Source organism: Mytilus edulis, chromosome 2 (assembly GCF_963676685.1).
Source record: "Mytilus edulis chromosome 2, xbMytEdul2.2, whole genome shotgun sequence".
Taxonomy (NCBI): domain Eukaryota; kingdom Metazoa; phylum Mollusca; class Bivalvia; order Mytilida; family Mytilidae; genus Mytilus; species Mytilus edulis.
The window spans coordinates 43,040,601-43,054,027 of NC_092345.1; the positions used below are offsets into that span (position 1 = coordinate 43,040,601).

Genomic DNA, 13,427 nt, shown 5'->3' on the forward strand with positions numbered 1-13,427 from the left:
ACATTCGCGTTATATTTTTAAATAAAAAGAAGCAAAAAACTTTCACTTATATCTAAAAAAAATCGAATATTTTTTCCCATTCTTAAATTTCTTCAAATGCTTGATACTATACATGTGCGGTTACATGGCTTTAACATTTGGATCAATTTACAGTAATTGTTATGCTTAAATATATTATTGTTGTAATTAAAAAACACATGTACATTTAGGTCACAATGGATTCGAATGAGCTACTAATCATGGAAGAATAATTTTATACTTGATTTTTAGTTAAAACATCCTTATCTAACAAATGTCTTTGAAATTATACAGAAATAATCATGAATGGATAAATGCAAGTTAACTTTTATTTTGAAGCCGTCAAATCGGTTAACTTACATTCTGGAATTGGTTCTATTCGGCCATGGAGATTTATATTTCATTCGCTAATCACTCATGATAAAAGGACTGATCAAAACAAGACCTTTGAACATCTTTGAAGTTAGTTCATTGAATGGGTCCAACTCAAACCAGATTTTAGAACTCGTTTTAATTTTGCCGGTATTTTATGATGGTCTTCTAGATCTTGTAAATGGGTCTTAGATGAAATATGCGTCATAACTTGTTATGTGCTCCATAATGTGACTTCTTTGTTTTCATGGTAATTTATGTTACTTTTTAAAGTTTAAAGTTTAAAAAGTGAACTGAATTAAGATGGTTAAATAAAATATTTATAAAAACAATTAAAACAACACGTTAATAATTTTCATTCCTCCGACGCATTTTTCTAGATTTTCCTACACCTGCTGGAACGCTCAAAACTGAATATTTGAAAAGCAAGGATGTTTAAGAAACGACAATATCGTACATCTTTTTTACCGAAAAGAACATAAAAAAATATATTAATCCATCTAAATAAATTGAAAATTCCTTATGAAAAACCAATAATTATAGAAAACAAATGATTACTAAATATTTCTTTTAAATCTGTAGTGCATGGAAATTGGGGTACTTGGATTAATTCATCAGATTGCTCGGTTTCTTGCGGTGGAGGATCACGTACAAGGACTCGCTACTGCAATGACCCTAGCCCTGATGTGTATGGTTTGAACTGTGTAGGAAGCAACACGTCACAGAGTATATGCAATACTGATGTATGTCCAGGTAAGATAAAAGAGACTATTTATATACAATTAATAACGACCAGCTATTTTTAGGTTGACTTACTCATATTCAGTTATTTAATTGTTGAACATGAAAGATGCGAATGCATTTATAAATATTAAAACTTATATACCTCTAAACATGTCAGAACTTAATGACAGGCATTATCCGTCGGATAACAGGTTGCTCAAGACTAACACCATTATATATATGTATTAGGCCGTGTTCAGATTGACATAAACTCGGTGTTGCGTTAGTGTAACTCACACATAAACTAAACATAATTACGTTCCCATTGATAAAACTCAATGTTTACATGTAGTTTAAATCATGTTTTGTCTACATGCAGTCGATAGCCTTGTGTAGGTTAAGTGTTAACAAAACTAGGCATTCAGAACTTTAATTATCCCATGTATATCTAAAAAAGAAACAATTTTTATATAAAATTGATACTTATAACACTTATTAATGAAGTTCTTTGCAGAAATATTTGTCTACACTTGACATATTTATTTGTTATAAAAACACTTAACGTAGCCTTATTAACCCCTAATCAAGACTCATCCATCATCATTGCCGAACACATAATTCATTTGAAAAGGTCTTCCCGAATCGATCGGACGTACACACTGACAGAAATATTTGCCACTGTTCTTTATACTCAAATAACGATTCACTCATAAATACATTACTGAAAATAGGGTGAGGTTAATTGTTTGTTTGTGTAGTATAAGATCCGTTAAAATACAATTTGGAATTAAAAAAAAAACATTACCCCCTCCCTTTGCCAAATACTTCTTGGAGAAAAAAAGACCATTTGAAACAAGCAGAAAAGATAGAAATGTAGTGATCCTTAACATCGCAATTCTTTTTCTTCGTCTGTAAGCACGCTGATGGCGATCCTCCATTTTAAATGCGTAATGGAGACATCTTTGAACTACTGCAAATCATCTAAAATGACTTTCTTAAAGGAGCAACCACTTTACTTAAAAAAGGGGCGGGTCTGAGTCAGAATATTTTCAAGCGCGAAAGTTTATAATTTTTTTTTTTTTTTATGCTACCAATTCAATATTTAACACTATGATGTATGGTTTTTTTTTAATTCAGAATATTAGTTCATTCTAATCATCTGAATGACACGATTTTTTATATATCAAATTGTGGAAAAATCCATCCCCCTTTTTTTAAAGTCAAATGATCGTTCCCTGACTGATAGAAAAATTGTTCGAAAATTTCAATTAGGTTTTACGCAATGAACATTTAAATGACATATAGTTTACAAGTGTGAACAAATCTTATGTACAGGTAGCTAAACAAGGTGTATAGATGTGAACAAATTTAATGTGAAACTAGTGTACATTACATAAAACTAATTTAATGTGAAACTAGTGTACATTACATAAAACTAATTGTAAACATGTTTACTGTACACGGCGTTTGGTGTGAACACGGCCTTAGATTGGTGATGTAGTGTATTAAATGTGATAGTTGAAATCACGTTGAGGGACACAAAAAAAATATCAGCATAACAATCTAGTTCAATCACTGTTGGGTGTATATTTAAGACTTATATATTCGTCTCAAATTTAGCCAAACAATGTAAGATATTCAATTTTGCGTTAGGAAATTTTTTGTACTTTCCTTAGATAAATATTTTCAATTTTGGACCTTTAATATGATTTCCAAATGTCTTATTTTATAAAGGATATTGTTGTCTTCAACAAATTAAAAGAAAACAGTTAACATTTGAAATGCTGTAAAATCAAACAAACAAAGCAACTACAAAATGATGACTACTATTGAGAAATACATTTCGTTTACGTCACTAAAATATAGGACATGTTATAAATTCAAGCAATTATGTTTAATATTATATCAGTATCTGATCAGTTCTTAAAATCTTCAATAGGATATGATTCCATCTTTTTAGTTTGTCCACCATATTACACAGTCATGGAGTACAAAAATAGTTTCAACTGCTCGACAGTTGCTGATTTAATATCATGCGTTGTGACCTGCAAGGATGGTTATACCTTTGTAAAAGATTATTATCCGCTTGAGAAGTATGAATGTGGGCCTCAAACAGGTCACATTTGGACTGCAAGACCGCCGCCCTGTGCTGGTATGTAATATTTTGAAATTTTGTTTTTTTGTAAAACAACACTTTATACATGTAATCAAATAACACCCAATAGGGAACTTACATGTTGACATAACGTCACATATCAGTATCTCGAGAGCTAAAAAACTTAATAATTCAGTGTCTATCCTCGTTTTTTGCTATCAGGAAAACATTCTTCAAATGCTAAAACAGAGAGAACTATATATAAAAAGAACATTCAAACTATAGGTTAGAAATAGATTGACCATGCCATTACACACAAAAAAAAAAAAGACAAAAGGACAAACATCTTCAATCAATATATTAGACTAATAGGTCAAAGTCGAAAACAGTCTCTCATAATTTGAAAGCATAAAAGACCCAAGATATGAGCCATTATATAAGTTTTAAAATGTATGTAGAGAACTATTAGAAATAGCCCCTAAGAACTGTAAGGTTAAGATAATCTTGAAAAATCTAAGAAATAACAAACGTTCTGAACAAATGTAATAGAACTTCCATGAAACAAATAGCCGAATTGACATCTCTTTTCATACTAACTGCAGTTTCAAACCTATAAACATGTAAATACAACTGGCATTAACTTGTTTATAGTTGACTGATTATCTTTACTTTAAAGTCGTAATATTTGAATTTTCTTATAGCTGGAGACCGTCCAACGGGCATCACAACTTCAACTGTTGCAACTTACAGTGTAAATTGTGATGACCAGACAGAGATGATGTCTACGATTTCTACAAAACTAGACGAACTTCAGTGTATTCAAAATCAAACATGCTCTGTGAAAACAGAGGTATCAGGGTGTCAAAATATTGGTAGAAAGAAACGATCTTCATCATTTGAAGTGACAATTCAGTTATATACAGATTTCACACAAATCGGCGATTTGAATTTGCAGGAATTCTTTGCTAATAATATAGGTGAAATGATTTAACATAACATAATTAAAAGTTATTAATACAAATACTTTAAATAAAAAAAAAGCATTTGCTAGTATAGCTGTAAATTTATATGTTCTTCTTTTTCTTCAATTTTTACAAATGTATTTTTATCGCAAAATGCGTCTTGATTATATGTATCAAAAGATTTTTATAAACGTTTACATGAAAGAATCAAATTCTAGTTATTTCAACTTAAACAAAATAAAGATCACATGGGTCTTATTTTGCTAGTATTAGTCATGTTTTCTATGTATCTGTGGGATTTGTTCAATTAATCTACCCCTTGCATAGATTACAAATGTACCGTAGCTGAATCTGGCAAAACCTTTTGGAATGTTTGGTCACCAATGCTCATTTACTTTGTATTATATTTGACCTGCTATCATGTTTGATTCGAGCGGCATTGTTGAGTCTTTTGTAATTTTACTTTTTTTTGTAGACAAAATCAGATTAATAATAAACCTTATATTTTTGATGTTTTTTATCAATGTTTCAATTTCTGTTAAAAAAAATGAAAACAACACGTTTAATAATTTCTTGCGTCCGAAGCGCTTTTCTGGATTTACCTTCATCAGAACGCTCAAAGCCAAACATTTGAAATCCGAAAATGTATAAGTACCGAAACCGTTGAAGAGCTATATGTCAAAAATACCTAAAATAAATAGCCAACTTCATCTAAAGCCAACTTTGCCTGAGGGAGTTGAAACCTTAGTTTCTTAATAATTTATAAATTTATAAACGGAAATGTTGCAAGATTTAAAGGCTTATTACTATTGGCTATTTTGTGGAGGCTAGTTTTATTGGAATAAATAGCCGGAGTGCCTGAAGAGAACCATCGACCATCGGCAGGAAAATTGGCAATCCTAATTAATAAAGATTGGATAAGGGGAACCTGCCACGTGCAGGATTTGAACTCACTATTTCGGTGTCCATAGGCTAGTGGTACAGTAGTTGAATTTCTATGACTACTCAACCAAAAGCCCTCTCCCCAAAATGAAAAGACGAAATGGAGAAAATAATAAAACTTAAAACATCAATGAATAAATAGAAAATAGCGGTATTATATATAATAAATCTAAATGAAATTCCTGCACATTAATAAATGTACCTTTTTACTTTCAGTGTCACAAGAACTTATAGATCTAATTCAAGGTTACACAGACATGAAAGAGTCAATTGACCAATTAAACGGCACAGATATATTGACGATCGATGTCAATGGCAACTTGTATACAGCAGACATTTCTACCTTATTATTTACAACGAACATTTCATGTCCCGAGGGTACAGTTAATGACGAACTGCTTTGTGGTAAGCCGATAGAAGACCAACCGTTTGTCTAATGTATCAATTTTCTCTTTATGATATGCCTATGTTAAACTAATTACTGTCTAGTCCTCAATGTGTAAATGCACAAAAATTTCTTAATAAACGAGTTGCGTAAGAATATTGAGTGTCATACGAATATGTAACAACGGATACCTCATTGTTGGTTTTGTCTGGTATATATATATACAAGCAAAGGAATTATCGGCCATTTCACAAGTGTTTTGGAATATATATTTTCATTTTTTTGTAAAAAATAATTAAATTGCCTTTTTATTAGTATAATGTTCCTAAATGAATCATTTATATTTAATTAAGTAGAAAATAATTTTTCGTTATCAATTAAGATCTCGTCAGTCAAATATATTTAATTAGTTCGCCTGGTGATAGATCTCGTATATCCAGTTTCATTTGCCAGTGCAAATAAAGTCATCATTGATACCATGATTGAAAATTGGGTTTTTGCGCCAGACGTGTGTTTCGTCTACAAAAGACTCAGAAGTTACGCTTGAATCAAAAGAAAGAAAAAACACTCAAAAAAAAGTACGAAGTTGAAGACATCCCTTACCCTTTGAATTATTTTATATAGTTCGTATGATCCGTTGTACGAAGCAGAACATGCTTATTTTTAGAAAGTATATTTAAAAGGAAGAAACTAGTTTTTCCTTTCTAATATCAATCAGAAAAGTAAATCCATATAAATAAGTACAGGAAAAGTGGGTTACTCTCCTGATGTCGATAAAAAAATAAACAAAATCACCATGAACAATAACGAACAATAACTGTATTTTCGGCTATCCCTTGACACCATTTGCGAGTATGGTCTTGAGGAAACAGTGATAGTCCGTCGGAAGGGGTCGATAAATGGCTGACCTGTGTTATGAGAGAGCCATATCTTTTGTACGTAAAATACACCTTTGTAGCTTTCGAAAAAGAGCAGGCTAATGCCGCTAAAAGGCAGCACACGCACCCAAAAGTGGAAAGGGATTGATATAAGTTGCAATAACTTGTTCCACAATCAAATATAAATAAAAAACAATTTTGATCAAAGAGCGCTTTTGTTAACTTTAATGTCGCCGTTAGCACATTTTTATTGGCAGTTGTACGTCCGAGTTGATGTAAAAAAAAAATGCATAAATTATGTTTTAAAGCTTTCTTGGCGCAATTGAACCAAACTATGAATGATAATTCAAAATGTTTTGTACGTATTTTTTTTTAAGAAAAAGGAATATTAGAGACAACACTACTAACTCCTCCACTCAAGAACTATTTCCCAATAGCTTTATATTAAAAAAGTCTCTTTGATTCCCCCTTACTATTCACATAGTCATTACGTTGTGAGTATATTTTAGGGTTCTGGCAACATTGTATCGTATTTCTTAATATGACACATAGCAATTACTAGAAAAGATTATCAAAAACTACAACGTTTGAAGATTTTGAAATAAATTGAGATTCTAAGCCAAAATATATATATTATGACAAGTAAAATAAGCAATGTTGAATCACTGATTAAAACATTATGGTTCTATCAATTTATATATGTTGCTTATCAGATTTAATCATAAATATTCTTTAATTTATGGACTTGGGTGGTCAAATAATTGACAAAAAACTGTAATAACTTTTCAAAATATTATAGGAGGTTTCTATTTTGCAGTTGAATGTCCATTTGGAACTTACTGGAGTGGTGGTTTTTGTGTAATGTGTCCAAAGGGATATTTTCAAGACACAAGTAGACAGTTATCATGTAAAACTTGTCCAGTCGGCTATTCAACTCAATTTATTGCTTCCAGAAATGAAAGTGAATGTACAGGTAAGTCCAAGTTATAATTATATCTATAGTGCATGAGGAGTAAATAAACTCATCAAAAATACTAGGATTTCAATTTTATATTTACGCCAGACGCGCGTGCGTCTACAAAAGATTCTTTAACGACGCTCGAATAAATAATTGTTAAAGGCCAAATTAAGTACAAGTTTGAAGAGGTTTGAGGATAAAATATTCCTAAAAGTTTTGCAAAGTACAGCTAAGGTAATATATTCCTGAGGTAGAAAAGCCTTATATTGGGTAACCTAACAAGCATATGTCACAGCGAAATTATGGTACTACTGTGAAATCACCACACTGCATTCATTAAGCAGGGGTCATCAAAAGAGAGATACTTATACAACCAACTCATCCATCTTTTGAATAAAGTCATTCGTAAGGATATAATTTTAACGACTTATAACAGTCTTTGAGGATAGTTTTTGCAGATAGTAACATGGATGTGATTGCATAATTCAAAACAGATCTAAACATGTAAAGAAATACATTATGAAAACTTATAGTTCTACATCCTGTCGATATAATGTAACTCTATTTGCAGAGCGCAAGGTCATACTTTCTCTAGACTGTATATGAAGTATTCAAATTAAGTCCATTGATGTGAAAGAATTGATATACAGTTGTTACTTTTTGTTTTTTTTTAACCTCGTTACGTTCATGACATTATTTGTGTACCTGTCATTCAGAGGTTGTCATTGGTTGCTGTCTGTTATATTTGTTTTTTGTTGATTGTTTTGTTATAATTCAGGCCATTTGATTCTTCGCTCGCCAACAGCTGTTTGTTTTTGCCATGCGAGTGCCTTCATTTTGACTAGACCCGCTTGAAATTTGAAAGTATCCACTCGTCAAAACATTGAAACGTTGAACCATTTCTGTTTTTGAAGAAGGGGAAGTGGCGCTTCTATAAATGTTCAATTAAAACCTTGTTTATTATTGTCCAAAGAAAAAAAATTTTTTTTGTCGTATTATCTTCTAGTTTGAATAAAGGGAACCGTTTTTTCTAATTAAACCAGTAACATTTTCTATTCATTTCCGGAAGACTCACTAAAGTTTCCCAAACTAATTGGTTATGAACTCTTCGCCTTACAAAAATTATTCGACATGAGGATCAGCCTTGCATAGTATGCACACATGTGTATGTTGAACATGATTGTTCCTAATTCAAGAAGGTAGTGTGAATTTTTTCTTGTATCGAATATAACTTGTAGTCAGTTTATTGAGTAGCCTACGTACAATTTTGAAATTAACTCCACTCTGTCTAGTATTTCTATTTGTATCAATCTGATGAGTAAAGCCTTTTAACTGATTTTATAGTTTTGTCTTATGTTGTACTGTTACACCACTGTCTCAGGTTATGGGGAGGGTTGGGATCCCGCTAACATGTTTAACCCTGCCACATTCTGTATGTATGTGAGTGTCCCAAGTCAGATGCCGTTTGTTGATGTGCTACATATTTGTTTTCGTTCATTTTTTGTACATAAATTAGGCCGTTATGCAGTATGGGCTTTACTTATTTTTGAAGGCCATGCACTGACCTATAATTGTAAATTTATGTGTCATTTGGTCTCTTGTGGAGAGTTGTCTCATTGGCAATCATATCACATCTTCGTTTTTTATATTAATCATCTATTAAAATTTAATCTTAAGTCAAATTGAAAAATGGAATTGTACAAAGTCAATGTTTATGTTATAATTTTTCAGTGCCATATACTATAACAACAGATCAATTTACGCATTCAGCTGACGAAAAGAGTGAAGGTATTTTATATTTCTTTGTATTTCAAATGAATGTGTTGTAAACCTAATGCATAATTTTCCCTTTTCCATGAGAGTTAATGAGTATATATTAAAAGAGGACTGCATTATAAGTTAAGTTTCTTTTAATTAGTTCTAAGAAGACCTTTGTAATATCTATATTCTGTTAATTTATCTATATTCTGTTAATTGCAATTATATGTGAACTTTCTTCAATTCTAAAAGTTAATTCGTGAGTCTGTTAGAGCATTTTTTTGTGTTTACTTGTTATTGTCTGTGTTACTAATAATTCACATAACATTCATTTGATATTGTCTGTTTTAGTAACGTACGGAACCTCAAGTTTCATCATAAAGGATGATATTGCATTTGCCATTTCAAATATTATACAAAAACATTGCATTCAAATATCAATGTATTAACTTAACCTTATAAAACTTAATATAAATGAAAGCTTTTGGTGTTTGCTTTTACTTAAAAAACTAATTACAACTGCTTGGGATTTTTTCTTTAATTAAATGTTATCACTAAAAGTATGCTTTAGATATATTTTCTGTATTACAAATCATTTATTTCAATTTGAATTAATGTAAATAATTAATTAGATGCATGTCATTTTTAATTACAGTTAACAATATCTGCCATTCTTATTTTAGTTTTCATACACTCACTTTGAGTTTCTAAATTAATTATAGTTCTATTAACACGGACATTGTTCTGAAGTTTGTCATATCTTTATGTTAAGAATACCCTTTATTAGATAAAAATAGACACTCTAACGCGATAAGTCGACATAGGTTTTACATATTCAGATGATGTAAGGGATAAAATCTATATAAAGCATCTATTTTATAGCAGAAATGTCAATTCATTTAAAAATGCATATTCCAACAACAAAGTTTGGTTTTGTGTTTTATTTGTTGTTTATTATTTTTATACAGACAAAGCTGTTGTTACACCTATTGTCGCATCTGTAGTTACCATCGTATGCACTGGTATGGTACTCGTTAGCATACTGATATATAGAAAATACTTCAGGTACTATCTTATAGTTCTATTTCAAATTTAAAAATCAAAAATAAAATGAAATTGAATATCATATATATGAAATTGTTTTAAAAAAGTATATATAGATTCCTGGTATATTTAGTTCATATAAATATCATATTTATGAAATTAACGAGAATTTTGCCGAATTCAGTGTGAGTGGGAAGTGAATAGAATAATGTTCCTTCTTAAAAAAAAGTAAAATCCCCAAAATACTGAACTCAGAGGAAAATCTAATCGGAAAGTCCATAATCACATGGCAAAATCAAATGACAAAACAACTAAAAAACGAATGAACAAGAACTGTCATATTCCTGACAATTGGCACAACCGATATATAATGGTGAAATAGAACAAATCAAATCAACATATTTCATACATCTATAATAACGTTTACTTATTCTTGACAATTATTTGATTCGGAAAATGCAAATCGATGAAAATTCTTCATTATTTATTTGATTTGTATTTCTTTGTTCTAGGAAAGCACTCAGCAGTGAACGTAGCATGTCAATTAAAAGTATAGCTAGTCTACATAAGGTCCGTCCTAGCATTAATGAAACTGATAATTCAGACAACTGTATACTAAATGACTTGCCGGATGATATGAGGTACACACATCCGCCTACAAAGTGCAGTTGGTCAGTTAAATAGCACTGAAAGTTTAAGGCTATCATTGTTTTAATGTATTGTGATATATTTTTTTTTATATTTTTATATTTATATTAACTTATTGTTTTTTAACAAGCGTGATTATATTGATGTTGTTATATAAAGAGTTATTGTAAATCATACTTTTAATAGAACTGTCTTGTTGTAAATAAGAGAGAGAGAGAGAGAGAGAGAGAGAGAGAGAGAGAGAGAGAGAGAGAGAGAGAGAGAGAGAGAGAGAGAGAGAGAGAGAGAGAGAGAAATGGCAACGAAATATGATATTAAGTAATATTTATTATAGATGCAACTGACAGTAGTCTCTTATTAAAAAAAAAGAGAGAAAGAGAGAGAGAGAGGAAATGGCAACAAAATATGATATTAATATGATTTATTATAAATGCAACTGTCAGAATTAAAAATTATTACATACATGATTTGCAGTATTTTTTTCGTTTTTTTCTTTTAAATGTCTATACTCGTCATCGCTACAAATATTTCAGGTTTTATTATCCAATCATGACCCCTCAAGGGGCACATTCACAAAATACAACGATTTTACATTGATGATCATAGCATAACAAAGGACCGTTACAATAACAAATTAATTAAAACGCATGTTCATACATGTCCTCTATATAATTAGATTTACTTACATTGTATAATACAGCGTTCTCTCCAAAAATATATAACAATTATTTTTATTTGTCATACAAGATAAGTAGTTGGTATAAAAAATTCTTATTTCTTAGCACGCCAGATGAGTCTTATGTAGACGAAACGCGCGTCTGGCGTACTAAATTATAATCCTGGTACCTTTGATAACTATTTACACCACTGGGTCGACGCCACTGTTGGTGGACGTTTCGTCCCCGAGAGTATCACCAGCCCAGTAGTCACTCGACACTTCGGTGTTGACATGAATATCAATAATGTGGTCATTTTTATGAATTTCCTGTTTACAAAACTAAGGATTTTCTTATCCAAGTTACCTTAGCCGTATTTGGCACAACTTTTTGGAATTTTGGATCCTCAATGCTCTTCAATTTTGTACTTGTTTGGCTTCATAAATATTTTAATATGAGCGTCACTGCTGCGTCTTATGTAGACTAAACGCGCGTCTGGCATACTAAATTATAATCCTGGTACCTTTGATAACTATTTAGCATTCAAAGTAGTTTGACTAGGATTTCCTCGGAGTTCAGTATTTTTGTGATTTTATTTTTTGCAAAGTAGATCCATGTCTTGAGAAACACAGTGCAGAAAAAAATCAAGAGTATAATTTGAGTTACATTATATGGTTTTGAAAGTTCAATTTGTTTTTTATTATAACTTGTTACATGAAAAATATGCAATTATTTAGTTTATGGTCTGCTGAAGGCAAATAACCACTAACACAAGTTATAATGATGCAGGTCTCAAATGTTACAGTAACTATTTATTTTTCATATGAAAAGATACTTGATAAATTTAGCATACATTACAATTTTAACTACCAATTGTAGATTTTATATGTTGACCATTTATTTAATGTCTTTGAGCTTTTGATTTTCCGCTTGGAATTTTCCTTGGAGTTCAGTAGTTTTGTTATTTTACTTTTAAGTTATATTTGTTATTCTCGTGGGATTTTGTCTGAAGCTTGGTCCGTTTCTGTGTGTGTTACATTTTAGTGTTGTGTTGTTGTTCTGCTCTTATATTTAATGCGTTTCCCTCGGTTTTAGTTTGTTACCCCGATTTTGTTTTTTGTCCATGGATTTATGAGTTTTGAACAGCGGTATACTACTGTTGCCTTTATTTAAGTAAAATTTCCACTGATAAATGCATATTTTAAAAGAGAAAAAGACCAATGTCATCAATCAATTATCTAAATCTAAAATTTTGAAACGTCAAATAATTTAGATATATCTTCCATTCTAACATGACATCATTCAAACGCTGTTCCGATCGTACTCCCACGTCATATGCTTTTTTGTGAATGAGCTTCCCGACGTCATAGAACGATGACGTGAAAATATAGGTATTGTACGGGAAAATACACGCTTGTGAAACCAAAAATCATCATAACAAGGAAACGTAAATAAAAGGTGCTAAAATGTGTTGTAAGCCATATTTTTGTGTATACATATAAGACATCTAAGTAAATTATAATTTGAATTAATTCAAAACTATCTTAATACGGTTATTGTTTAAGCATGTCACTTATTCAGTTTGCTCCGTTCTTTTACGCCAATTTGATAGTTCGTGTAATTATGGGAACGGCAAATATCTGCTTCCACCTAGAGCGCTTCGATCCAGAAGAATTGTCGTACTTGTCCTGTTAGAATCGAAATAATTCATGGGGGCTTGGATATATCGTGATTTTACCACGAGTTGTCCTATATGGCGATATTTTACCCCTAGATATCGCTCAGGGTAAACTATATGTCATAAAGGGCCAACCTATGGTAAAATCACGATATATTCAAGCCCCCATGAATTATTTCTTTAACTATAAATTGTTGGAAGCATATACCGTGATAACGTAAAAAATCTCTTTTCGAGCTGATTAGGCTGTTTATACAAAATTCTCAGAAATGATCCTGAATATGTTTAATTGTCATTTGTTCCATGTTTG

General features: G+C 31.0%; 1 protein-coding gene across 3 annotated transcripts in view; it reads left to right on the plus strand.

Annotated features, from left to right (window-relative positions):
- Positions 1–11,079, plus strand: part of LOC139512172 (sushi, von Willebrand factor type A, EGF and pentraxin domain-containing protein 1-like) — a 41,399-nt gene extending 30,320 nt beyond the window's left edge. For 2 of the 3 annotated variants that reach the window (XM_071299581.1, XM_071299582.1), the window contains exons 19-26: positions 973–1,143; positions 3,074–3,265; positions 3,910–4,185; positions 5,329–5,517; positions 7,193–7,348; positions 9,065–9,121; positions 10,060–10,156; positions 10,648–11,065. In XM_071299581.1, coding sequence (XP_071155682.1) covers positions 973–1,143; positions 3,074–3,265; positions 3,910–4,185; positions 5,329–5,517; positions 7,193–7,348; positions 9,065–9,121; positions 10,060–10,156; positions 10,648–10,819 — 1,310 coding nt within the window. In that variant the 3' untranslated portion in view covers positions 10,820–11,065. Of the gene's footprint in view, positions 1–972; positions 1,144–3,073; positions 3,266–3,909; positions 4,186–5,328; positions 5,518–7,192; positions 7,349–9,064; positions 9,122–10,059; positions 10,157–10,647 lie in introns of all 3 variants that reach the window. The other variant, XM_071299580.1, reaches the window with a different exon arrangement.
- Positions 11,080–13,427: the final 2,348 nt, after the last annotated feature.